Source organism: Molothrus ater, chromosome 1 (genome assembly GCF_012460135.2).
Source record: "Molothrus ater isolate BHLD 08-10-18 breed brown headed cowbird chromosome 1, BPBGC_Mater_1.1, whole genome shotgun sequence".
Taxonomy (NCBI): domain Eukaryota; kingdom Metazoa; phylum Chordata; class Aves; order Passeriformes; family Icteridae; genus Molothrus; species Molothrus ater.
The window spans coordinates 23,679,597-23,706,711 of record NC_050478.2 but is presented as its reverse complement, the minus strand read 5'-3'; the positions used below and the strand labels follow the sequence as shown (position 1 = coordinate 23,706,711).

The 27,115-nt window shown below is 39.5% G+C and overlaps 1 protein-coding gene across 3 annotated transcripts in view; it reads right to left on the bottom strand.

Moving 5' to 3' along the window:
• Nucleotides 1-4,263, bottom strand: part of AKAP9 (A-kinase anchoring protein 9) — a 105,752-nt gene extending 101,489 nt beyond the window's left edge. For all 3 annotated transcript variants that reach the window (XM_036406398.2, XM_036406399.2, XM_036406400.2), the window contains exon 1: nt 4,020-4,263. In XM_036406398.2, the coding sequence (XP_036262291.1) occupies nt 4,020-4,067 (48 nt within the window). In that variant the 5' untranslated portion in view covers nt 4,068-4,263. The remainder of the gene's footprint in view (nt 1-4,019) is intronic.
• Between the last annotated feature and the right edge of the window lie 22,852 nt (nt 4,264-27,115).

Below are 27,115 nucleotides of genomic sequence, written 5' to 3'. Positions count from 1 at the left end.
TCTCAACTCACTAATTTCTTCAGGTTATCCAATAATTACACAGTTTCTTAGAACACTGCACAATGTATTTCAAACATTCATAAAAGCTTTGAAAAACAAAACACTAAATTATGTATTTCTAACATTAGACCTGAAATCCTAGGCCAACCCGAGAGAACTTACAAAGTGTATTAGTGTAGTTCCCTTGTTCGCCCCTCCCATAGGAAAAACAAGCATACAGCTAAGGAATGCCCTTTGCTCACTAGAAATTTAAACACTTTTTAAATACTTTGCTAACTAAACTTCAGTACTGTAAAATGGATCATTCCATAAAACTTGCTATTGATAGCTTCATCTCAATTTTGCCAGTTATAATAGCTGTGCCTTTCACGTGTGTCCATGTGCATAGAAATTAAAATATTTTTATAAATTTCAAAAGCTTTACACCAAAATACCCTCACCCACTTTCTGACAAGGGAATCCAATCAATGTGGTTTTATTCTGAAGCTAGCAAATTACTCTTTGTAGTTCTGAAAGGTGATCAAGACAGTCCCACACCCTAGTAAGAAAAGCCAGTTACTAAGCTGCTAAATACATACATGAAATTGAAATACCCAACCCAACTACCACAAATAGTACCCTCTTTAATGTGAGATGAGCTTTCCAAGCAAACTGATGCACACAGGAATCCACACGTAGTATGCCATGTCAAGATCTTCAACCACCACGCTCCATAGTCTTTTTTTAAGACCAGATACACATTCACTATCTCAGGCCACCAACAATATTCCAAATATCCTCAGCAAGGCACAAAACACATCTGATGCATTTCTAATGTCACTGTGTTTTAGGGCAATGATCAACCTCACAGCATGCATCTATATTTCTGTTGCTGGCACACATCTTCTCCCTTTCACTTTCCATCACAGCCAACATGGTGTGCCTTAACTGGCCTTTCTAACACACACTGTTCTTGCTTCCATATTGACATCACAAGATAAGATAAAAAAAACAACCTGTTTGAGGGAGAAGGGAGTTCTTTAGAGGAAATGAAAGATCATTTTCAATGGAAGGGAGACAGACATTTATAGAGGCTAGGTTAATATCAGTAGATTTACTCACGGCAAAAGAAAATGAATGACTACAGGTCTGGGAAAAGGAGCATGTAATTTACTGGATTTAACTGTGTGCCTCCCCTGCTTTTGCAGACTTGTAACAGACAGAACAACAACATATTGTGCAAACTGCTTCATAATGCAGACTTGGGTGTAGCCTCCAAAGATAGCACGTACACATGAATATTGGTGAGCCTCCATCAAGACTTTTTATTCCAATTTTCAAATTATGTACTGGCAAAGGCCGTGTGTTCACACTGAGACCTTTTCTGCAGGCTTGAGTACACTTAGCACCATTCAAGCAAGGTAAGATTCACAATTTCCAGTAACAATAAAAGAGGACTCAGAAGAAAATTAATTTGCAGAAAATCCACTTTTAATACACTTCTCTGTAAAAGATCTGTGTGGGGGGACAGCGTCATAGAAGTCATCAAGAAGAAGTTCCATTGCAGATAAATTCACACAAAACCAAATACCACATTTACCACTTGATATTAAAAAACAACCACATGGTTGCTTTACAAGAGAGTTCATATGGTTTAATATGCATGCAGACACTGAGATTTAGCAGTGCCAACTTTACAAGGAAAAAAACCAAACAAAACCACAGTCCAGGTCTCAATTGTGAATAGTAACTCTGCTGTTAGCAATGCACCAGCCACCTTCATGGCATCCACTAGGCTCTTTTACCAGATTGCCAATTACCTGCATTCATCCTGCAGTTTATGGAACATCTTATTTAAAGTTTGTCATTTCAGGTGCATGGTTTAAGGTGTCTGCAGTATAGCAATACCTGCACTTTTTGGCATAATAACAACATATACTTAAACACATTTTCTCAGTTACTTTATTTAAATAACTCTCAAGTGATAAAGCTCAAAGGTTTTCTGGATGTTTTTTTGGTTGCTGTGGTTTGCAGAAGATATCCACTGGAGCCAAGCAATTTTAGGAGATGCACTTATTACACTACTGTGAATCTGCTTGAAAACGAGAAAAGCAACTACAGGAGCAACTCCTGCTTTCATTCTCTACTAACAGAATTCCTTCTTTTCTGCTTTTATCACTGGCATTTGTCACTGAAAGATTGTGACCTAATCTCTGCTATACAACACATTTTTACATTCACATTTAAAAAGGCGGTAAATGTAACACAGAACACAAACAAAAAATCTGAAAAAACTCACACTGCTTTTACAGTCCCTTTTCACATAAACCATGTATAACTTTAAAGAGTGATAATGACTTAAATCACAGGGGACATTTAAAAGCATAGAATACTAAAGTCTTCAGGCAAAAACTTACAAGAACAGCATTAGGTTTTAGACAGAAAAGACTAGAACAATAGTGAAAGTTATGACAGTACTCTTAAAGTACAGAATAAATTAGTAAACTGTACATGTCTTTTCTCAAAGTTTTAAGGAAGCCACTGAGTTCCTGCTAGAGTCCTGTCTTTTGGTTCAATTTTCAGTAACCTGTCATTAATTTTCTGTGTTAACCCCAGGCCAAAATGGGCAGAAAAAACTAAATTCTTCATTGTGCTTTATAATACTGGCAAATCTACTTCAACCATTTTCTTTATGAACTACTTTCTAATTTTCTGCAAAAGAATTAACCAGTCTGTGACAGAATGTACTGCCACCAGGATCTAATTTGTCCCAGTGCCTTTTATGAGTACCATATAATATTGTGCAAACACCACTCTTGCACTAAGCATTTAAGGAACAAGTTTTTCTATATAAGCATACAACTCCATCTCGGAGATTTTCCCAACAGACATTTTGAACCCAAACAGAAACACACTACGTTTTTTTACTAGTATAGCAAAATACCTATTCAATACTTCGCAGATGAACGATATTTTTTCTATAGCCCGCATAAATAAAATGTGAAAATGATGTTTCATAGCTTCATCTTTAGCTTGTCTTCATTTTGCCTCTACTATTACTTCCCGCCAAATTACACGCATATCTTTAGCATAAATGACTGACCAACTTCTGAACTCTTATCATTTAGCTATGACTACAGGAAGGAAATAGATGATACCTAACGTCAAAACACTAATTTCATCTAGAATGCCATTAATTAGCTTATCTCGTTAACCACACCAAAGCTTTCTTTGAAGTTAAAAAGAGGTCCTCCTGAAGTGTAGTCTAGTCTGCTGCCCAGAAGGCGAAATGCTGGCAGCCGGTGTATACTGAGCCATGCTTAGAATAAAATGCTAAGCTCCCCGACTAACCCTTGGGCGAGCCCGCAGAGCAGCGTCTGAGCCGCCTGGGAGCCCCGAGGCGGTGACGGCTGCGCGCAGCTCTGCGGGCACCGGGGCTGCGGGCGCACACGGCGGGGTCCCGCGGCTGAGTCACGGCGTTCCCAGCCCCCGGCACGGGCACCGCGCCGCACCGCTGGAGGCACCGCTAATCCCCGGCCTCCTAAGGCTCTCTCACGGCATTAGTTCTACACTGAGAACAGCTGTCGGTTTCATAAACTTCCTTAAAGGTTCACAGGGTTTCCCAGGCTTATGAGGTAAACGGGATTCGCGCCCTGGCTGCGAAGGGCAATGAGGTTTATGAGGCTCCTTCTCCTCTTCCTCCGCCCGGCGCCGCAGCGGAGGCTGTCCGGGCTGTCACCGTCCGGCCCCGTGACTGGCACCTGTGGCATGCCAGGTGTCAGGGGCCGGTGTCGCCGGGCACCAGCACCCACCGCCCGGCCAGGAGCGCAGCCCGGCCCCGCGGCGGGCGGGGGAGCGCGGGGCGGGCGGCACAAAGCGCCTCCTCCGCCCGCGGCTTTGTTCGCGGCGGGGCCTCGCGCCAAGCCCCTGCCGCAGCCCCGCTCCGCCGCCGCACGGCGCGGCTCGGCCCGGCCCCGCTGACAACCTCCCCCGCCCTGACCCCGCTGTCTCCCCGCCACGCCACCGCCTCCTCCTCCTACCTTGGCTTTCCCAGCCTCCAGCTTCTTCAGCCGCTCCTCGTCCTCCATGGTGTCTGTGCGGGAGAGCAGGGTGTTACCAGCAGCAGGAGGAGGGGCTCGCCCCGCGGCCTCCCCTCAGCCGGGGCGCACACGCTCGCTGTCCGGTCCGGTCCGGTCCCGCCTCACAGAGACAACAGCTGCCGTGGCGGGGCCACCGGCGCCGCCATCTTCAGCTCCACGTAAACACGCGGCCGGGGAAAGTGACGTGTGGCCGCCCGCTCCTCCTCCCGCCGCCGCCGGCCCCTCCTTCCCGAGTCCTGGCCGCTCCCGACGCCTCTGCCCGCCAGCGACCCCCGCCCGCCCGGCAGCCGCCGAGTCCCGCCGGAGCCACCCCGGGAGGAGCGCGTTTGACCCCTGCCTGCAGGGCGGTGGCGGCGCCCGGGGCAGCGGGCGCGGACGGCACCGGTGGGCACACCCCCCCTCCACACCCCCCTCCACACCCCCGCGCCCTGCGGGCAGAGGCGGGGCCTCCTGCTGCCCACAAAAGAACAGCGCTGCTGAGGGGCCCGGCGCTCGCTGGACTGCGACACGGGCTCTGAACGGGCAGCACCCGAGTTGTGCTGCCCCCCCCAAATCCCGTGTTAGGGGATTGAAGGCTAATTCTGAGAGTTCTGGTTTTCCAGGTGCTGTCCTGCTCCGGCGCGCGGCTCACACAATTGCAGGGATCCTACAGCTCGATCAAAGGCATGGCAATACAACGAGCTTCCCGAGCGTGTGCCGCAGACTGTGTAAGGATGACAACAAAGGATGGGTAGCCCCCCCGCCCCCGCCGTTCAAATTACTTACCATGCACTCGTCGTGCCAGACGGGGTGGAAGAAGTGTGTTAAAAGCACAATGGGGAATATGGCACGTGGCAATTAAATGCTCGTGCAATTTCTATACTTCAGCAAATACAGAGCAATATTCTGAGATAATTTAATAGTCTACTTAATGTGCGCCTTGAAAGGCTAATAGCACTTTTGTATCACGTGCTCCTATTGTGCTTTTTCTTTCAGTTCCCCCTGAGGTGGGTTCCGATTGTGATGGTGCGATGGATGGCACAGGCTTACATACAAAGGAAGGAAAAAGGCTTCCCTGGAACGTGTACCAGCTGCAGTGGGAACGGATTCCTTATTCTGCATTTGGAACCATGCTGCTTTACTAAATGCAAAACTCAAAATCTTTCGGAATTAACTTAGATCTCAGCTTTGCTGGTCATTTGAGTGTGGTTCCTTTAGTATACATTCTTTCCTTGCCTGAATTTTCCAGCAAAGACAGGATACGCCCAAAAAACCAACAAAAATACAAAAGAAAACAGTATTTGCACAGTATTACTGACCAGGAACAAGGTTTTTTTAAAAGTCAATTAGGTGTCCTAGCAACAAAACACCCATATTACTACCAAAGTAAACTAAACCTGCAATCTGACATTTCAAAGGATTTTCCTTTCCTCCTCCATTACATTTCATGGAAAAGTCTGAAATAATTAGTTAATAGGTACAGGTCATGTGCATTCCCGTGTTTACAAAACAATGTTCTCAACCTTTAGTCAAAAATGAATGTGTACCATTTATGTAAAAAGAAAACACCATCCATCATAGGGAATGAAAAATGTCTGCATTATATGTTGTTTCATATTTGAAGCAAGACATTTGTTTCAGTTAAAGTTCTCAGACTTTGCCATTTCACTACTGGAAAATCATGTTATAGAGGAAAGCAGCAAATGAAAATGAGAAGAATTAATTAAAGAGGAAAGATTTTTATAGGAACATAAATTTGAGTTCATTTCTTAAAAATACGTTCTTAAGTCAATAAATTGAAGTACCTCCTCAAAGCCTGTACAAATAGATTTTTTTTCCCCAGCAACTACAAAGGCCCAGAGACCCCTGAGGGAAAAATAAATCACCATTTTTGTGTCAGTGACATTCCTCTTGACTGTTAGAGGCCCCTGTAGTAGAACTAGCAATCAGATGTCAGTAAAATTTCACACACACATGACATTTACATAATAATTTATCAGTAAATATCCTATTTAGAACATAATTACAAACTTTCCAAATCCTATAATTAAATGGGTTCTTGAGTTAATGCTAAGAATTGATGGGCCTAATTTTCCTTTTACTTACAGACTTATATCCATGTAATTCTAATGGATTTTAGCTTAACACCTAATTCATGACTATGAAAGTCATGATAACCATTCTGACAAACTATAATAGAATACTGTGGAAACTACTACTAGATAGAATAGCTCAAGGAATTATATTTCCATATCCTCTCAGCATTGGAAGAACAGGACTTTCTCTCCTAGGGAAAAAAACCCAAATCCATACAATATGATTTCTTACTTCATGCAGGGCAAGCTGTCTGGAATTCACAACTTGGTTAGCCAATTAAACTTTCAGTTACAGAAGGACATTCATCTTGTTTGCTTAATTCTCAGAATTGACTAATAATGTTCACTTGCCCAAGAATGTAAGAAAGTGCCGAATAACTCTAACACTCATTAAATTCACTTAAGTTAAACATTTAAACTGCTTTTGACAGCATATGCAAAGTGAAACAGATTATCAAACCTAACTTTTAGTTGTGTCTGTCTGTGGAAAAGGACAAAGGCTTCTTCATCTACAGCATTTTCTCTAACAATGAAACTCCACATTCTTCCTACATCTTCTGTTTCCTTTATTCACTGTTTAGAGAATGTATTCCTGGTGACTTTCATTGTGGCACTTTAGTGGACTATGAAGCCAAAAGATGAAGCCTAAAGACCGTGTGTGATCATCACAAAGTTCTGATTAGGAGATTCAAATTCTGTCACAGTCGACTGAAGCCAGAATCAGAGGGCTGTCAGATCACAACATGCTGCTGGTAATTCACAAATAATGTGAAAAAATTAAAAAAAACACCATAGGCATATACAACCTCTTCCAACATGTAAGGAGCACAGCGTGTGTATTCTCAGGTGTTATAACTTCAGCAATACTCTTAATAACAATACTGTTTAATCTATTTTCTTCGACAAAAATACATATCAGAATGAAAGATTTCTATATGGATCACATAAGATTCCCTGATCCATCTTGTAAGAAAAAAATACCTGACAGCACTCAGATGTTTTCCTAGCAGCAATACAATGATGATGCCAATTTCTAGATTTTAATTTTAACTTAAATTCTTAAATGAAAACATTTTTTTAGCTTTGGGTTTTTTTGTGGATTTTTTTTGTTGTTGTGGGGATTTTTTGTGGTTTTTTTTTTTTTTTTTTTTTGCTGTTGTTTTTGTTTGTTTGGGTTTGGGTTTTTTTTTCAGTTTTGAATGTCTGTATTTGGTCAATATAATTCACAAAGGAGTAATCCTCCTGTTAATGTATATGACCTTCTTATATGTATGTGTAGCAGAGTGATAGAAGACTTTTGGTCAGGCACAAGAAATATGACTGTGATTATGTAGATTATTATAATTAGATTTGTTGCTAATACAGCATTTAAATGTTATCAATGCAGTATATAATATAAGCAGATATAAAAGGTTATAGTATAAGCAGGTTTGGCTACAAATGAACAGGTTTACAGTCTTTGGCCTTGCAGAATTCAGAATTACAAAGCACCTATGTAGCTACTTGAGGATTTTATCTTTGTGTTTTACCAGATCTTAGCAGCTTTACTCACCCACCCAAAAGTGAGTGTTCCCTGTCTTAGGGCTGGACATACCCTGCAGGTGTCCCTCTGGGGCTGGGAATTCACCAGATAGCTGCCTGCAACCTCAAGATACCAGTTTACGCAGCTGGCCCAGCCTGCAGGAGCATTTTATAGATTTTGCAGGCTGATGCATACCAAAGTCAATAGTAATCACCACAACTCCCCCATCTCTCGAATGGATTGATTATGTGAGCATGCAAATCATTCCTCCTGCAATTCCCACCTGGTGTTCTCACCTTAAGACAGATCATATTGCCCATCAGAGACAACAGCAAGGGAGAGGGGGATGTCTTTCATCACCATCACAGTATGTCCAACAGTTCTTCTGTGGCTCTTGACCAACTGTTCAAAACCCACCTGGTGGGATAACACTTTCTATTATAGTGAATATTAAAGGGATGAAGTGTGAAAATAAGAGACACCTCTGAGAGATGACCATGGTGAAGGTTTTATTTGACCAGGACATGCACCTGCTTCCACTGAACCTAGTGGGAGTTCTATAGCAGATGGTACTGCCAGTACAGAAATGCCTTAGTGCATACCTGTGATAGTGCATGGTAACCAAACAGATTTAGCTCCACCTCAGTGTGAGCTTGCATGAAGAATATGAAGTTGACTTAATGACTATCTTACCTGTGCCTTTGTCACAGTCTGTCCCCTACCATCTGCTCTTCGGTTGCACTGAGCCTTGGCACTGGAGTCTCCCTAAGTACTGCTTGCTTGGATTGCTTGAACCAGGCAGGTGGTTCAGGTGAAATATGTAAAGTTCCAATTTCACAGACCCATTGTAGGTACTGCTGATTAGTGATTACCTATTTATTTTAATTAGCTGTTAGCAAGTGGAAGTCAACTCAAATTTCAGGTAGAACTTGATTTATTGTATTCAGCTAGTCTGACTGCATGTTATAAAAACTTTTGCCACAGGGACATTTAGGTGTGTTATTTATGTTAGGACCAGCTTGTGTTTCAGAAAGAGATGAAAGTTCTCTCCTTCAAAGCAGAGCAGAACAGATACCATTACAGAACAAACAGTGAGGCTTGGTGGCTAAAAAGTAGGTGAGCTGGAGGTGTAAGGAAGACATGCTTTTAAAAGCATGGGTGTTTTTGTTGGGTTTTTTTCTGTTTCTTTGCATCTGTTTTCTTTTGGAAATCACTGGTGAGGCATAGCATTATGAAAAATCATTAAATGAGGTAACTGATGAATATTTTTGAATCAAGTTCCTCTGTAACAGCAAAAATTTCTGTTCTCTTATATGTATTTCTAAATGAAAGTACCAAATCCTATGAAAAAACAGTCTCTGAGGATGAAAATAAAATGTTCCCACACAAGAAAAAACAATTAGAAAAAATTGTAATTTTAACCCCTCTCTGCAGCTGTGAAGTTAGACAAATCTATATTAACCATTGCAACCAGTGTCCCCCCAAATGTCTGTACAGCAAGCTTTTTTTTTCAAAATGAAAGTAAATTTTGTTATAAGAAGTAACAGAAGAAATCAGACACTAAAGCTTTCCATGTATATGATCCAGGCATTCACTTAATACTTGAATAATTGTGGGCTTGCTAGTATGCTTCAATCAGACAAAATCAAGTTGAGCACAGCAAAATGTTTGTTTCCAACACCAAACATTTTTCATCTTGCTGAAAATACAGTAAAATAACTCAGATAAAAGTGTTGAAACACAGACCTCTTGCACAATTACAGTAACACAGACCTTCCAGAGATGTGTCTTTCTTTTCTGAATGCTGGAATTGTAGAGCTTCTAGTTTGACTAATTGTAATCTCCACATATCTTTTTGGATGCATATTTGAGTCTAGCCCTTATAATTTAATTAATTAAGGTAAATACTCTGGTATTTGTTTGTTGCTTTGATGAAGAGACTGTAACTAGGAAGAGGCAAGACTAGCTAAGAAGTTTTGTGAGATGAATAATTTATTCTGCAGGTATAATATATCAAGGAAGGTAATTTAAGTAAGATTGCAACTAATACAGCTAATTAGTTAAGTGACCCTGAAGCTTCAAATAGGCACTTGATATTTCAGGTACCAACAAAGATTAATTTCTAGCAAAAATCAGCTATATGTATGTTATGTCTGTAGAACTATTATAGTACATATTTCTTTATGATTGGTCACAACTGTCCAAATTTACATGAAGGTTCAGAATAAGAATCTCTTCAGTCTATTGCATAGGAAGGTATAAAAGCAAGTTATTTTCCTCCTATTCTGCTATTTTACATGGTCAAGTGTAATTAATGAAACTCCATTTAGAGAATGGGATAAATTAATCATTTAATAGAATGTCCACATTTCAGCACAGTACCACTCACCAATGAGTATACCAGTTTCTCTTCAAATTTGTCCAGAATGTTCACCTGACAGATCAGCATCCCCAGTGTACTTTTAGAAATTCCAGAATTTCTGACAGTATCTGAGATGAAGTGCTCCAGGCAACAATTACAAAATCTGAAGAAGCTATAGCTTCCTCAAACTTTAACTATTTTAATGTATTTTGGTGCTAAAATGGAAAATACTTTTTTTCATATTTCAGCAAGTCTCAAAATACATTAAAAGCATCATTACTCAATAAGGATTACTTCTAAATCATTGTACCACCCTGGAACTCATGTCTTTTTGAGTATTATTTATGGGGAAAAAAGAGCTGGTATTTCAGGTCAAGTAATCCCATAAGTACTAGTAAGAACAAAGAATTTCCTAGACTTTAGTAGTCATAGGAAAATCTTCTGCCACCGCAAATAAAGACTTACACAGACACAGCAGAGCTGGGAGAAGTACTTAGGATGTCCAAAGACCTCACTAACACCCTGGAAAAAGGATTTATTTCAGCCTGGAGAAGAAAAGGCTTTGGGATGATCTTATTGCAGCTTTACAGTACCTGAAGGAAGCCTACAAGAGAGATGGAAAGGGACTTTTCACAAGAGCATGTAGTGACAGGACAAGGAGGCATGCCCTCAAACTGAAAGACAGCAGAGTTAGATTAGACACTAGGAAAAAATCTTTACTTGGAGAGTAGTGAGGCACTGGAACAGGCTGCCTACAGAAAGTTGTGGATGCCCCATCCATGGAAGTATTCAAGGCCAGGTTGGATGGGGCTCTGAGCAACCTGCCCATGGTTGTGGGGTTGCAAATAGGTGATCTCTGAGGTCCCTTCCAACTCAGGCCATTGTATGATTCTGTGATTCTATTATGACTGAACTACTGTGAAAATATGCTGTGTGCACTGCAAATCCAGCCAGACTTAACCCACTGGGGCATGCATCAGGAGGTAGGAATGTGGTATGGTCGTTTTCCCATGGAGCCACATGCTGCTCCTGCTTTACCCACAAAATATTGTGCATCAGCATCTGGCTGGGCACTGCAGATGTAACTGTGAGGACTTTACAGCAGATCCAGTCGTTTACCTGTTGAGAGAGATTTATTGTTTTTCTTGTTAGCCCTTCTGTGAAGACAGAGCTGAGTGCTGCCAGGTCCTATGCCAGCAGATGCTCAAGTCTGGGGTGGATGGGGCTTTGAGCAGCCTGTTCTAGTGGAAGGTGCCCCTGGCCATGGTGGACGGGTTGGAGCTGGATGACATTTAAAAGGTCCCTTCCAGCCCAAACAATTCGGGAATTTCAATTCCCCACGCCCTGGAGCGGGCCAGCCTGTGTTCCTGGCTCCTGCTCCCTTGCATGACTCCAGCTTTTGTTGTCACCAAACTTGAACATTCTTTAAAGCACAACTTGTTTTCTACCTGCTGCTATTAACCCGACGGTTTAAAAACTACGCGAGTTGAGCACAAGCGGTTTGAAGCCCATCGCTTGCTGCAGCGAATCGAAGCCTTTCTGAAAAAGGCTTTCGGGGGAACAAATCTTTGCGGGCAATAGCTGGGAACCAAAATTCATAAATATTTTATCGTCTGCTGCCATCTTCTGGCTACTGGCTGCGCTACAAAACAACTGCTGGGTAAAACGGCTCTGGAAATGCGGGCGCGCCTCTCGGCGAGTCCCGCCTGAGGCGGCCCGAGGGCAAGGGCCGGGCCTGCTCCTGCCGCGAATGTCGGACTGATTTTAGATTCAGAGGCTCTGAAGAGATTTATGGTCATTGCTCGTAGTTCGTGAGGTGAAAGCAGATCCTCCATGGGGTTTGATGGGCTCGTGTAAAGGTGTGTGCTGCTTCAGCAGGACAGTCTAACCGGGCAAAAGGGTGACACACGGGGCCTCTCTTCTGTGCTGGCACAAGGGAAGAGGACAAACCAGACAATCTCTCTGCAAGAGGGACAGCGAGGAGCCCAAGTGCTTTTCCACTGCCTGTCTGCAGCTGCAACACATCGGGGAACTGTTAGAAAAATTCCTTTCCCTAATAATTGTACATCAGTCTTTCTAGTGTGGAATTTAGTTAATATATATGTTAGTTAATGTATACATGATATACTGTAATGCAATGGAATAATGTTGTTTTACTGGACACTGTAGTATTGTTCATGCTTCAGTAAAACCAACTAAAGCACTACCTGGCCCTAGAAGTAAATGCCTTTGCTTCTGGGAAGCTTAGAGCTGTCTGTGAAGGATAAAAGATATGCCTGGACAACTGAGATAACCACCAGCATCCCAGCCTCTCTGACACATCTGTGAAACCCTCTCAGTGTCATCTTGTATCATAGATAACTGGCAAGACTGGCTCCAGGGACATCTGGGTCAGCAGACAAGCAGCAAGAATCCTGGGAAAATATAGCTGCTTTGCAAAGTTTTACTATGATTGCTAATCAGCAGCGTGGGTGTCAGTGATTAGTCAAATTGTGTTGTACCTGTATGTATGATGGCTAAAAGAAACGGTGTAAAGCCACATTCATGATGCCCCATGTTGGCTGGTACACCTCATGTGCATTAATCAATATTTACCCTTGCAATTCTATACAGTTCCTAACTTCTCTCCTCCATTGACATGAGCCAGTTGTGTATTTTTATGATAGAGGTGAATAGAATTGTGACACAGCTGCTGTGACCCCCACGTGTCTGATCAGCACTGGAAATGACAGATCCATGCTTATCCAGGACCAATCTGTATTGTTTATCTCTTTGTTAGGGTTATAATAAAGTGTAAACAAAATAAAGCACTTACTGGACCATTTGCACAGGTGAATTTAAAGCCTGGGAAGTTTGCTTTAGGGGAGGAAAAAACCAGCTAGTCATTAGAGAAACTGCTTCTTTCACTGGCCCCAGTGAAGGGATCTTGGGTAATTTTCCACTCACTTTACTCTTCCTTTGGAGGTGTAAGTTGCAACAGTTCTGTAGAAGTGTGGCTGATGTGTAGCTGGGTTGTCATGAACAGGTTCTGATGCCAAGACAGAAAAAAGAAGAGTTCCTGGTGTAGAGAAATAAGCAATACTGCTTAACTAGTAAACTTCTCTGCAGGACATTAGAGCTGAAGGAAGAGAACAAAGCAGTGCCAGAACTTGATTTATATTTGCTAAAGGAGTAGTCTCAATCATATTGTTCCAGAATATTGCATGACCTCATGTTTACTGTATGTTCCAAGAAATGGCAGTATCTAAGCTCTGAAGTGGTTCTCCACAAGATCTTCAACTGCTGTGGAGCTGGAAGTGATGCATGGTACTTCAGATTCCTGTAATGCCACAAGTTTAGCTCTTGTAAAGACTGACATTGTATTGCTGAAACACACTGAACATTTACAAACATGAGGAGACCTCATAGCACTCACTGTTGACTAAAAAATTGGGGTGATTTTCATCAGTATCCTATTTGATGTGCTTGAGGTGTTGTGAATTAAGTTTTTAATGCCCTTGTAGGGGAAAGACAAAGATTGATAGATGTATATATCTGCTACTTCAAGAAAATTAACAGGCTGATTCTATGCTCTTGAGGTATTACCACTGGGCTTTTTATGCTTTTTAGTCTAAATTCACTGGCCTGCTTAACAGTGGGAGAATTCAGTGTCATGAGTATTATTTATTACTTGGCTTTATGCCATTTGGGGAAACAAAAAAAGGAAAAAAAAAAAAGAAAAAAAGAAAAAGACTTGTGGAAGAAATGAAAGAAGAAACAGATGGTATCAGGTACTGTTTTGGTGAGATTGTAGCTTAAGGCCTCTCCTCGTGTCATGCCTGAGTTGCAAAACAGTGAACAGAGACTGGAAAGTGAATCAGCTTACCCTAAAGTAACATATACTGGATAGTCACCTGGATTGGACCATAATTTTGATCTCTGTTAACTATATTAATATATAGGTTAATAATATATACATTCAGATTATTGTGCTGGGGTGTGTTGATCTTCGGCTAAAGCGTTTCCTTAATTGTTGATATAACACCTGGGGAAAGAAGTGGCTTCTTGGTGTTCTTTTTGGTGTTACTGCAGTGGCTATTTTCTGTTCTGAATCTGCACGATTGTTGGCAATTATTACAGAGTAAGGGATCATATTAGGCACTTTTATTTTTTAAGTAAAAATCGGTTGCTATTTAAAAATCATTGCCAGAAGTCAAACCTGAAAGGCCTGAAACCCATTCTGAAACCTATTTTGTCACTTTTGAGATTTTTACCTTTTGAAACTTAATTAATGAATATATTCAACAGGTAGATTTTGTAGAGCTCTTGAAAAAGGCACGAAAATCCAAGTTTCACTGAATAGGACAAAGGTTTCATTCACTTTAGCAGGCTGCTTGCGTCACTGGCTGAGAAAGTGTGCTAAGATTTAGGACTTCCAATCTGATTTTTGGCACTAGGAGAGTGATGTCATTTCCTGACCTGTGTGTCCATGCTGGAAAATTAGAAAACATGGGCTTTTTGTACAACCAACTTTATTTAAGAGCCCAAGAAATGACACATTATGGTGAAACTCAATTGAAATACATTGAAAATTACTTCAGTAATTTTCAATTACTCAAGTAAATAGTAACTTCTATTAAGTAAAGAGGATCTCTGAAAAGGCATGCTTTTCACAATTGTAAATTTTTGGATCTTATTGCCATAATAAGATTTTGAAAAATAGTTAATCTTCACAAAATAAAATGTATTATTTCTTACTACTATGAACAATGAAACAAAGTGAACCAGAATCAGGTGTTGTGATATCCCATTTTTATGGACAAAACCTCCTTTGGAATGATATTGCTGTGGGAAAAAACCTAGATGCTGTCCTTAGAGGACTCGTTCTTGAACTCTTATTTAGAACACTTATTTATAAGGCACAAGTGGGGAGCGTCTGGGAGAAAACATTAATGGAAAATTCTGGATGGCATTTTAGAGGCCATAATTTGTACTGGTTCTCAGGAAGGAGTGCATGAAACTGAATACTCTGAGACTGAGGTCATGCAGAACTGAGAAAGTTTAGCAGAAGATTCAATTCATATTAGCTATTCCTCCTCTGAGGGTGGGAGACTCTGTTTTACATTTCTTTAAAATGATGCTTTGAAACTTTAATGTAATGTAATTTGGCTTCATAGTAAGATCAAACATTCATGTGTTGCACTTTCAAGTTTGAAGTACAAATTAACTTTTTAACAGTTTAGGCTACTACTAACTTGTAAGATCATTTTTAGCTGTTTAAAAAATAATTATTTGCCTTTTCTTATTTTAGTTACAGTTTTTCTTTTTTCTATCTGCAGCAAATGTGAAAAAAAAAAAGCCTTAGCATATTGTTTTTTCATCCAACTTGGTTGCATTGTGTGGTTTTTCTTTCTTATCTCCGCAGGAACAACCATTCAAGAAGAATCCTATGAGGGTACACGCTGTTTCTGATCCCCATGGCAGTCAGCTGATCAACACTTGTGAAGAACTCTTTGCTTCTCTAACATGAATGATTTTTAGCTATTAGATCTCTTGTGACTTTTAGCTATCAGATTTTCTGTGTGGGCTGTATTCAGACTGGTGCCTACTTTGGCTCCAGAAAGAAGATAATGGAGTAGCGGTGGTGCAGAATCACACAAAAAGCAATTCAGCATGCGCCAGAGTGAATGTCAAAATAGACAACGGCCATCGTGTGTTCTTAGGAGATTGATCACAAACAGGGCCTGAAGCAATTCCTGAAGACTGAAGAAGCTAGCAGCATCATCTAACACTACTCATCCTATGAGTTTTTTGGAAAACATCTGGAAAAACATTACCATGGGTGATGTGAAGATTAAAAATACTCTGGAAAATTGAATAGAGTCCTTTCTTTACTTTTGTAGTAACAGCAATGTGGAGAAAAACAATACTGGTTTTCACTTGCTTAGGTTGTCATCTAAAAACCTTTGTGATCAATTGAACAGAGCACAAATGTTCTTGAGCAGATTAGAACTGGTAGGTGACATACCCACTGCCTGAGGTTACCTATGTGCAGTGAAAACCAAGAGGCTTTTTAGAACACTTCTAGAAATGTTTTGGTCACTTGGAGCAGAAAGTAAGTAACTGCATGGAGTTTCTCCCGGCATTTTTCAAAGAGAGCAACTGAGAACTGCTATCTCTGATTGTGTGGCTGGTATTTTAACCTTATCTAATGTACACATTGAAAGAAATCTTACAGGTATCAAGGAAAAAATCCCATCCATTGATTGTACTGAAAGAATTGTGGATAGACTTGTTCTTCACAAACTGAAAGTCCCTTTTCCTTGATCCAGAAGCTTCAGTGATAAAATAGTTCATATCATACAGCTAGAAGTCTACATTAAACAAATAACAATAAACCCTTCTATTCTCTGTAAAGCACATTAGGCAGCTGGATCAAAGGACTGAAAAAGCTTGATTATAACTGAAATTTATAGAAATGTCAATTTTTTCCTAATTGAAAGGAAATTTGAAGCCAAAATGAAAATAAGTCCTGTAACTTAATTTGGTATAGCTATTATTCATGAGTAGAGAACCTATTATGTGAAAATCCCTTGGCCAGATTATGCAATTTTAAAAAGTTAAATTGTTTTGAAAAAGTTTAAAAATATTTTTCCCCCTAAATAAACAGCTTTAAGAAAATGTTCTCACATTAGTACTGGAATGGTCTGCAGTGGCTGTGAGAAAGTTTTAATGGTTGACCTTGTCAAATGTGAAGGTAACTGACCTCTAGAGATGTGTTGCTGTGCTTCTGCTGAGGATTTCAATGGAATCAGTGATGGCACAGACTGTGATGAATGACTGAAGGAGATGTAAGAAAAGTGGGTCTGTTACCTACAGTATCTTGCAGGCAGTTTCACTAAAGCCTACAGAAGCCTTCGTGGCTGATCAGACTACTCTAAAAGGGTTCTTATTATGAACAAATAAGTAACATGATGCCCCTAAAATACAGAGAAGGCTAATTTTATTTTTCAGATGCATTTGTTCCTACTGTTAAATTGCAAAACCTCCAAATACATAGACATTGTTGTTATCAGATTTCTAAAGTCCCATACTTCCTTGGTGTATTCTTACAGCTGTAGATCTTCACTGCACAGACTCTTTCTTCTGCATGTTGTTCTCTCTCAGCTCAGGGCTCCTCCAAGGCTCTCCCTGACTGGCTAACCTGCCCCCTTCTATCCCAGTTATCTTCATTGGTCACAGCTGCAGCCCATTGAGGACATCCGGGACCTCCCGGGGCAAAGCCTATATACAGATATTCAAGTACATTTCCTCTACTATATTTCCACCTTTTCTTTTGCTTACAGAATTAGGTTTTACATATAATATTTCAGGTACAATACATACATTTTCTTTAAAACTCAAAGGCCATGTACAACACGTATTTCTTCATGACTCAAAGGTCATGTACAACACAACATACTCTTTCACAGCTCTTTGACTAAAGGCTATATTCTCTCACAGCTCTTGGCTATCTTATCTTCTACTAACTATCTGCAGCTCTTGGCTATCTCATCTTCTACTAACTATCACCACAGCTCTTGACCGTCCCAGCTCTTGGCTGTCTCATCCTCTGCTAACTATCATGTCGGGGTCACCAATCGTTGTTCTATTTCTAGAGTCCCATATTGTTGTTGTCAGATTTCTAAAGTCCATATCTCCTCAGTGTATTCTTACAGCGACAGATCTTCACTGCACAGACCCCTTCTTCTGCATGTTGTTCTGTCTCCATTCAAGGCTCCTCAAAAGCTCTCCCTGACTGGCTAACCCGCTCCCTTTTATCCCAGTTATCTTCATTGGTCACAGCTGCAGCCCAATTAAGGACATCACAGCTGCAGCCTATCAAGGACAACCAGGACCTCCTGGGGCAAAGCCTATACACAGATATTCAAGTACAGATATTCAAGTAAAATACATTTCCTCTACTATACATACATACATGCACTTTTCTTCTGATCATACAACTGATCTTTTTGCTTAGTTTTGCAAAAGCCAAGTTTCAGTTCCTTTGTTTCCTCCTCCTTTTTAAGCTACTGTTTATAATCTCAAGCCATTTATCTTTGGTCAGAAATCTAGGAAAAATCTAATCCAGGAGTTTGCGTATATGCAGTTTTTTCAATTTACTATTGTCACTGAATATTTAGTTCCACAATTGTGTTTTTCACAATTTCTGCTTATTTGGAGTGTCTGGGGAAGGCATGGGTGCCATGGAGGCTTTATTCTGACTCATATAAAAGAGAAATGTTGAGATAAGTTGTTTTTGTCTTTTAGTAAGAACTTGAGTTTCATTTCTGTCTTAATTGTGATTCAAAATTGTTATGATTAGAAGGCTGGTCTTTCTTTGCAGCAGAAAATCAGAGTGCAAAAATAGGATTTTTTTTATTGTCTAGCTGTTACTGTTTAAGGGGAAAAGTGATGTAAGAGAAAAATGATGCACAATCCCTCAGGAGTTAATGGAAGTAATTGCTTTTAAAATATCAAGTTTTTGAAATTTGCAATTGGTGTGTAATTAAGATGAGAAAGGTCTTCAGGAGTTTTGAGACTGGTTTTATTTCTCATAATGCTATTTACCAGCAACCAAAAAAGTCAACATCCTAGAGACCTACAGTGACTGTGTGAAGACTTTTTGTCCCTTTCAACATTCACTTTTATGCAATGCCATTTTTTTCCTTTATAGTGAACACATAAAAATTGCCATAAGCTGCACTTTTAAGACAGTGTAAAATTGTAAGAGCAATAATTCTAATAACTCCTGTAGATCAATGCTAGAAAACAGATACTCCAGAATGTCAGGCTTCATATGTATTCCTTGGCTCTGAGAGAAACTGCAGTAAATGCTGCTTTTATAGAGAGTTTCTGTGACTGCCAGCGGAAGAACTGGAACACATTTATAGGGAGTAAAAATTGGAATGAAACATGCCAGACTAGAACAGCAACTCCTTCCTTTTTACTACTGGGAGAGGATTAATATAATAAATCATTAGGACAATAATTTGAGATATGTTTGAAAGATGACTTACTTATAAGAAGTTATAATTTAACTGCATGATAAATTACAAATAATGACAAATCTGTATACCACTGACCCCAACCCAGAGTTTTTGTTAAGCAATATGTATTTTCTCTCTATTTATGAATGCAGAGAATGAAACAAAAAATGCTAACTTCTTTTTTATTAGTGTGTATGTGAAAGCAGAAATGTTACAAAGGCAAAATAGAGAAATAGCAGCTTTTAAGTGGAAAAAAATGAGTGACCATTGGTTACTAGAAAGGGTAAGGCTCATTGTATTTGACAGCAGTAAATCAGAGTATGGAATCCTTTGGGAAGTAATTCATGTGATATTATATTCCAACTAATTACTGTACATATGAGATATAAAGTTCACAGTATGTTTCAAAGAAGAAAAGACCCACTTGATGCTTTTGATTTTAAAGTGAAAATACACATCTCTGTAGATGCTCATATATCCTGCCTGATTTTCCACTGAATGCTGTTCAGGCCATCCTGATAATAGGAATGTGCTTTGAGACTATCTCTATATGAAGCTGAGATATTGATAAAATGAAAGTTCATTGTAGGACCACTGAGACACATTCAGGGAGCAAGAGCACTTGACAAATGAGGAGATGGCAACAGAACTGCAGTTGTCCAGCCTGGGCAAGGAAAGGAGGATTTCTGATTAGATATGAAGAATGAGAATGGCTAGAAACGGAATGAGGCTGCCCAGAAAATCTGTGCCATAATCACCCTTGCAAATTTTCAGTATCTGACTGTTGCCTGCATGACCTGATCTAACTCTGTAAGTAGCATGCTGTAAGATGGAGAGAGAATGCAGTGTTTTCTAAAGATTCCTCCAAAAAAGTTATTCTTTGACTCTAGTGTCTTTTACTTGACCTTTGTAAGATACAGAAAAATATGTATTTTGTCAGTGATGTTAGCCCAATAGGGAATGTAAAAAGTGCAATACTGTATAAGAAGTATGTAAGAAAGATTGGTTGTTTTGTCATTGTGCAGCCTTAAAAATACCTTATGGATAAGGTATGTTTCTTAAATTACAATCTTCAGAAAAGCAGAGTTATGTTTTCAGTGTTTCCATCCTTGATTTCAACCTTTCCCTGAAAAATTGATAGGAATCTTTCTGCTAATGCTTTTTCATTCTTCTTTAAAGTTTTCTTACTTCTATCAGAGATTGTAAATGGTGGGTGCTTTATCATTGCAGAATTTTCTTAGTGGAAAAAAGCCATCTCTTCCTCTGAAGAAAAATCATTCTGAAAAGCAAACATCTTTCCTTACTCTCCTACTCTGTGTGACTATACATTCTTCAGTATTACTAGGACAACAGCTATTTCAAAGACTAGAACAAAAAATGGCAATATGTTACTGGCAGGCCTGAGGAAAACTGCCATGATAGGGGAGAAATGATGGCAGAGTAGGAATTGTATAGCTGTTAAAGAAGCCACAACATAAATAATGAGAAGGTTCTATACAGGCCTAGATTGTTAAACCCACTTTGTCTCAGCATCGTGGAGATGGATTAAAACCCAATAAAAATCCTCTTCATTTATTGCAGAATAATTTGCCAATATTACAGCCAAGAAGGCCAAAACCAGCCAGCCAGAGATGGTAAATGGCAGTGTTTCTTTTTCACTGAGAATAAATTTCAGGAGGGAAGTAATTTTCTATCATGTGTTCTGAAGTAAAGGGATTTGAAAAAAACTTATGGACTCCGAGATAATTGAGAGCAAAAGCCTGCACAAGTACTTTGTGTAGAAAAGTACTATGTTTTTTATATGCAGTGTATACTTTTAAAAACAGTTCCTTTCTTATAGAAAATAGCTTGAAAAGCTGGAATAAATCCCAGGAAAAACAAATGATACAATTGCTTACCACCAGCCTATCCCTGAGTAGTGACCTGCAGCTCCTTGCTGACTCCCTGCAGTTCATATACTGGGATATGATCTGTCGTAGGGAATGTGTCTTTAGTCAGTTCAGGTCAGCTGTCATGGATGTTCCCTTCCCACCTTCTTGTGCAGCTGCTCTCTGACAGAGCACGGGAAACTGAAAAGTCTTGACTTAGGGAGGAAGTTGGTGACGCACTAATGTTTTCACTACTTAGCAACAATAAAAATACTAGTGTCTTACCAAATTTACTCTCACACTAAATCCAAAACACAGTACTGTATGAGCTACTAAGAATAAAATTAACTCAACCCCAAAGCAAATATGAAGAACCACATAGTTTCTGGGAAGGAACCTTATGTATAAGGTCCATTTGGTCTAGATCAGCCATTGTGTCTTTCACTGAAAATACTTTTGGATCTGGATTTGAGAGAAAGATGAGTAAGCACAGAGCTCCCAAAGTGGTAATTGCATTAGAATCTGCGGTTAATATGAACTTCTAGAAGTTTCCTTCCAAAGAAATTCTTCTCAACAGAAATGAGAATACTGCTCTTTTCTCTGTGGTAAAGAATAGAATTTATATAAATGTTGATAAATTTAGCAGTGAGACTGACCTCAATATCCTACCAGAGTTTTATGCATTTTGTGGGAGGCTGCTGCTGACAGAAATACTTATTTTAGTTTGGCTGCTTCAGTTAAGTAGGTGTCTAAGCTTTCAGTACACTTTAGACATTGACCTGGACTTGTCTTGGGGCTTACACCTATTTGTAGACATTTCAGTGTTTGTTAAGCTTCTTACATGCCTGATGCCCTGGGAGCCCAGTAACAGAGGTAATTAAAAAAGACAATCTATCTTATGACAATATCTGTGACTTCATTACACTGCATAGTGGGAGGTCGTGTATTCATACACAGGGAATGTAGAGACATGAGCTATAGGAGTGCAAATCCTCTCTGCTACCAGATGATCTTAGATATAAATTTAGCTATTCAGGAAGATCCAATTTACTGTAGAGAGAGGCATAAGTGGTACTTAAAAGATTCCGTCAGGAAGGAAATGATAATTTAATTTTATTTTTCTTTCTTTTCCCCACATTAGAAAGATAAATATAAGATAAATTTTTTTAAAGTGTGGTAGTTTGTGAAAAAATAACACGTCTCAATTTTACCAAACAATAGATTTGCTATTGTTAGGAATGATATGTGTGAATGGCACCCAGCCTTTGCTGTAAGATGTTGAGAGTAGAATCCTTGTAAAAAGCAATATCCTGAACTTCCAGTCAAATAAATGCACAGTCAGCCTCTTCCTGACACAATCTGAAATCAGAAAATATAAGAAGAACCCCAAATATAGCAAGGCAACTGAAAATGTATTACTTGTAAATCAGTCTTAGAACAGAATGTCTAGTTTAAGGTAAGTTAGAACTTCTCTATCTGAGACTGGCCCTTGACAATGCATGAACAAGAAATCCAGATCTCACTTCCCTTAATGAGGCTGCCTGCAACTTTCTCTCCAAAGGAATGGGTTAAAAAGGTTCTAGATTAGCTGAGGCGTTGGGAACCAGGGCAAAACAAGCAAAAGGATCTGTTCAGTGGCTCCTGCCAGAGATGACTTAAAGTCTGAGGGCAAAAGGAATTCCAAATGTTTCATGTTGATAGAGCTGAAACACTGGCACACAAATTTTATGTTTATGGTATTTTTAAAAGACTTTTAATGATTAATGCTAGTTTTCTAAGATGAAGGGGAGACAGAAAAAAGTGCCGCTAAAAGCCTCACAATAGTTCCTTTGTGTGCAAAGCCAGAAAGAAAATTTAAAACTTTATTTGGCAGTCAAAATAAAAATTACTTTGGGCTTTTGATGCCCTAGACATTTATTTTTTTATATGCCATATGCTCCCTTAAAATTATTTGTTTTAAAAATGTTGTTTCACTTGGAGGAAATGTGGAACAGGAGGAGAATTGCCACCAGCTGAAATTCTATTATATCTGTACAAGAAACTACAAACTATTAATTTACCTTATCTGATCTCAGTGCTGACCAATTTGACCTAGTTCTCTGAATTTGCATGACATCCCAGGGAAGGACAGCACCTTTGACTAAGAGTGTTGGGTGTGTCCTTTGTTAGGCTCATGATAATTCTAATTTTTAATATTCCCTCCTAAAACAAGGTAGCTATTTAACAAAAATGAGAACACTATCCCAAAGAATTTGCAATCAGAGTTGACTCTTTATGATTCCTTATATTATGGAAACAAGCAATAGTGAGAGAATAGGATGAGGAACTAATATGGTTATTCATGATAAAAGATGTGGCTCTTGTTGAGTTCTATTTTTTTGCTAAGCTTCCAAAATCCACGTTTAAACAAGAAAGTAAAGAGTGCACCATTGATTCATTTAGCACAGGGCTTGTAGGAGAAGGAATTTTCAGGGCTGGTTTGAAGCAGAAATCACCAGTGTTGAGAGAGTGGGCTTTTATGAGATCTTCACACATGAGGGGAAATGAGGCAGTTACAGACTCCTGCTTGTTAACAGCAGCACAGGTTCACTCCTGAGACAGGCTGGAGGGACTCAGCTGACTTTCATGGCACAGCATGTGTAAGTCAACCAATGTGGCTCTAGTGTTGCAACTATCATTAATAACAAAGAAATGTCTAGCAGATTTTAGAAAAAAATATAAAGAATAATAAAAGTATCAGTTCTTTAGCCTCCTTATAGGTGAAATTTTCCCAAAAGTAAGAGCAGTAGCCATTTTACTTTCTCTAGGATCTACATGGAACTCATTTCAGTTTGCTGGTTTATAGTCTTATCTTTGTCCCTGATTTCCCGCTTCTCTGCTCTCTCTCACTTGTACAGACCACCAGGCTGCACCCATTATCACATTAAAGGGAATTTCTGGAGATGTGATTTCTACAGGTCGTTTCTGCTTTTTCTCACTGTCAGCAAGCTCTTTTTCAGCTATGGAGCTTATGAATGGATCCCCTAAACTGAGCTTCCCTCTTTATTGGTTGTTTTCTTGAAAATGCAATGGACAATAGGTCCTGTTTAAGTGCTGGGTTAATCTTAAATATGGGCCTCTCTTTAATGTACAAGAAAAGGCTTTAAAGAAATTTCAGTAGTTTCTAAACAGAGCAACTCATTAAGTTAACTCTTCTTTCACAAAAGGAAGCTTTTAAGTACAAAAAAGAATGCTTTTAGTATCGATTGTTATTAAATAAGTTTTTACTTGAAACTATGTATTTACAGTTTATTAACTGAAATTCCATCCCTTTCCACTTACCTCCTCCCTCCCCCACAGTATTTTGTTTCACTGTGGATGATTTCTTCTTTATGCCATCTACAAATGACCAATAATGTGCTACAAAAGCACAGGAAACCCTTATAACCTTTTATTGGGCAGAAGTAAATATATAACTAGTTTGTACAAACACAGTTGTTTTGTACCCTGGCTTCCTGCCAGTGTGCTCATTACTCCTGAGCCCCTTTTACCTGTAAAGTCCTATTCCTGCAGGTGTTCTAACCATGCTCATTCTCAAGTCTTCTGCTGAGCTCTCTGTTGCCTTCTCCTCTGCTCTGTATTAACTCATTCCCTTTGTGTGGCAGTGAGAGCAAATGGGACAAGGGAAAGGAGAGGGCAGCTCTGTTAAATTCTTTCTTAGCAAGAAGCATTGTCTGGGAATCAAAGTCTTACTAAAACCTACTCGACTGGGAGTTGGACTTTGATGGTCCTGGTGGGTCCCTTCCAACTCAGAATATTCTGTGATCTGTGATTCTGTAGAGTGGGCAGGGGAACCTTCCTCCCATGTGCCTGGGGGAAGGACTATGTGGTTCTCAAGGAGACTGAGACAGACAGAGGACATGGAGTGCTGCTGTGTAAGCAGATGAGAATTGAGATCATCAGGTTGTTGATCTGGTTTTGGTTTGTTTCTCCATAGGGGAGGGTAGTGTTTCAAACTGATAAAAGTTTGAAACATAGTGCATGCAAACAAAAGAAATTACTTCTGCTTCCTAAAGAATTTTAGTTTATAAATTTCTAAACTTCTCAGTGTGCCACTGTGCACCTTTAAGAATGCTTTTGTGACATAGATTTTCTGTAAAGTGCAGAAGTGCTGCAACTGTGTTAGTAACACACAACATAATATACTTCCAGTGAGTAATTAACCAGTACTGAGAGAGCACAACTCAAAATGTTGCAAGCTCTATTTCTGTAAAAATTAACATTCTGTCTTTTAGTTAAATTAAATTTGCACTCCTTTCCATAAGGCTAATTTTGTCTTTGTCTAGCTGGCCTTCCTGCAGCTTGCAGCTAGGTGGGGTAAGTGCAACACTAAAATTCAGCCCTAACACCAGCACTGAATTGTGAAAAACAGTGAGGAGCTAATTTGAAAGTCTGAGAGTATATTCAATATATGGCTAAATCTTCTTTAGGTAAAACAGGCTATATTTTGATTTTTGGCAATTCAGTAAACAAGGTACAATTTAGATTTTAGTTTTATGTCTACTAAATGATTTCAAACCTTTACTGCAGTCTTCATATTCATCATGGCTTACACTTACAATACCAGGTTATATTCTTTGGCATTGTCTGTGCCTATGTAATTGATTTAGGGGGTCGTATATGGAATTTAAAGCTGATGGGGAAAAGAGTGTGTTTTTATTTCATAAAACAAATCAAACAATTCAGGGAAAACAATATTTTAAAATTTTTCCTTAAATATTCATCCTTCAAAATCACTTAATGGAAGTAACCACTAGATAATCATCTGTCTTTCTCGTTTTTATGCCCTTTTGTTAAATTTTTAACTGCTTTTTTCTTTTTTTCCAACCATGGACAGCTGAGCCTTCATTTATCTCCTCTGTCACTTAGTTCATAAAAACATGGCAATGAAAGCATGGCGAGACTTTGAGAACAAAATGTTTTCTAATCACAAAACATTGGCAGCTAAGGAAAAGAAAAAATTGGATGCTTAAGAAAATGTTAAATAGAACCAGATGAAATTTTTAACTTTGCAAAATGGAATACTTACATACACTTTCTGTCTAGAGGATACAGAGCCATGGATTTTGTATCACTTATGACCTGATAGCTATATGCAATCTACAATAATTATTGTAGAATGTTTTCCACCAATCCCTTTGTCAATCCCAGAAGCTTTGCTGGTGAAATTGCTACATAGGGGGAGCTGAGGAGTGGAAAGAGCAATTGATTAGCTCAGGGTCCTACAGGAATATGTGGTAGAGATGGCAACTGAATCCAGGACTCCTGTATCACAGGTCAGTTTTATACAAAACAACCCTTTTTCTCTAGTTAGCACAATAAAATACTGCCTTTTGTCAATGAGCAATTCAGCTGCATAAAAAAGGTTGTCAAATCATGGTTCACTAAGGTCCAGTTCCAGACTTGCAAAGTGCCACAGAACAAGCTCAATCATGTTGACTATCTGAGCTAGTCTGGGCTTTAGAAGGCTCCTGTGGTACTGCCTCTGTGGAATATGCCTGTAGCAGTTTAATTCCATATATGAGTTCCTTCTGTATATACCCAAACAGTTAACTATTAGCATTTTTGCTGCTTTCTACAGAGTACTTTATATTTTCCAAGTGTGCTATTAATACTAGGCACACCAGTTATGTCAATGAAAAATTGAAGATGAGAAAGTCTTATGGCATATTGTTTTACTTTGGAGGAGAATGAGACATGCAGAGGTTAAGTAATGTGATTGTAGAAACTGCAGCCTCACAATTTTCACATGGATCTGGGTGGCAAGAGACCAGCTCTGTCTGCCTCATTATGGGGTATTGATAAGTAATTGCTTGCCCTTTGTTTTTTTTTTTTTTTTCCCTACATGCAAAAGACTCCTGGTCCTTTGTGTGACGTTGCACAATGCCTTGTCCTGTGATCAATCCAATACACCAAATTTTAAATATCTTGTAAAGGAGGTTAGGTTCTAACAAAGGCTACACTACTTTCTCAGTCAAGGTGAGAGGGTTGCTATACTGCACTGCACACACTGTTTTGCCAAGGGCACTGTGTACAGAGGAAATGAACCACTTACAGACTTCCAAAATTCTGAATGACTCTGTCCTGGCTTTGGTGGTGTTCAGAGCAGTAGCTAAAAGTCAGTCTGAGTTTGCTGCAGTGAAGAATACTCTGTGTATTTAT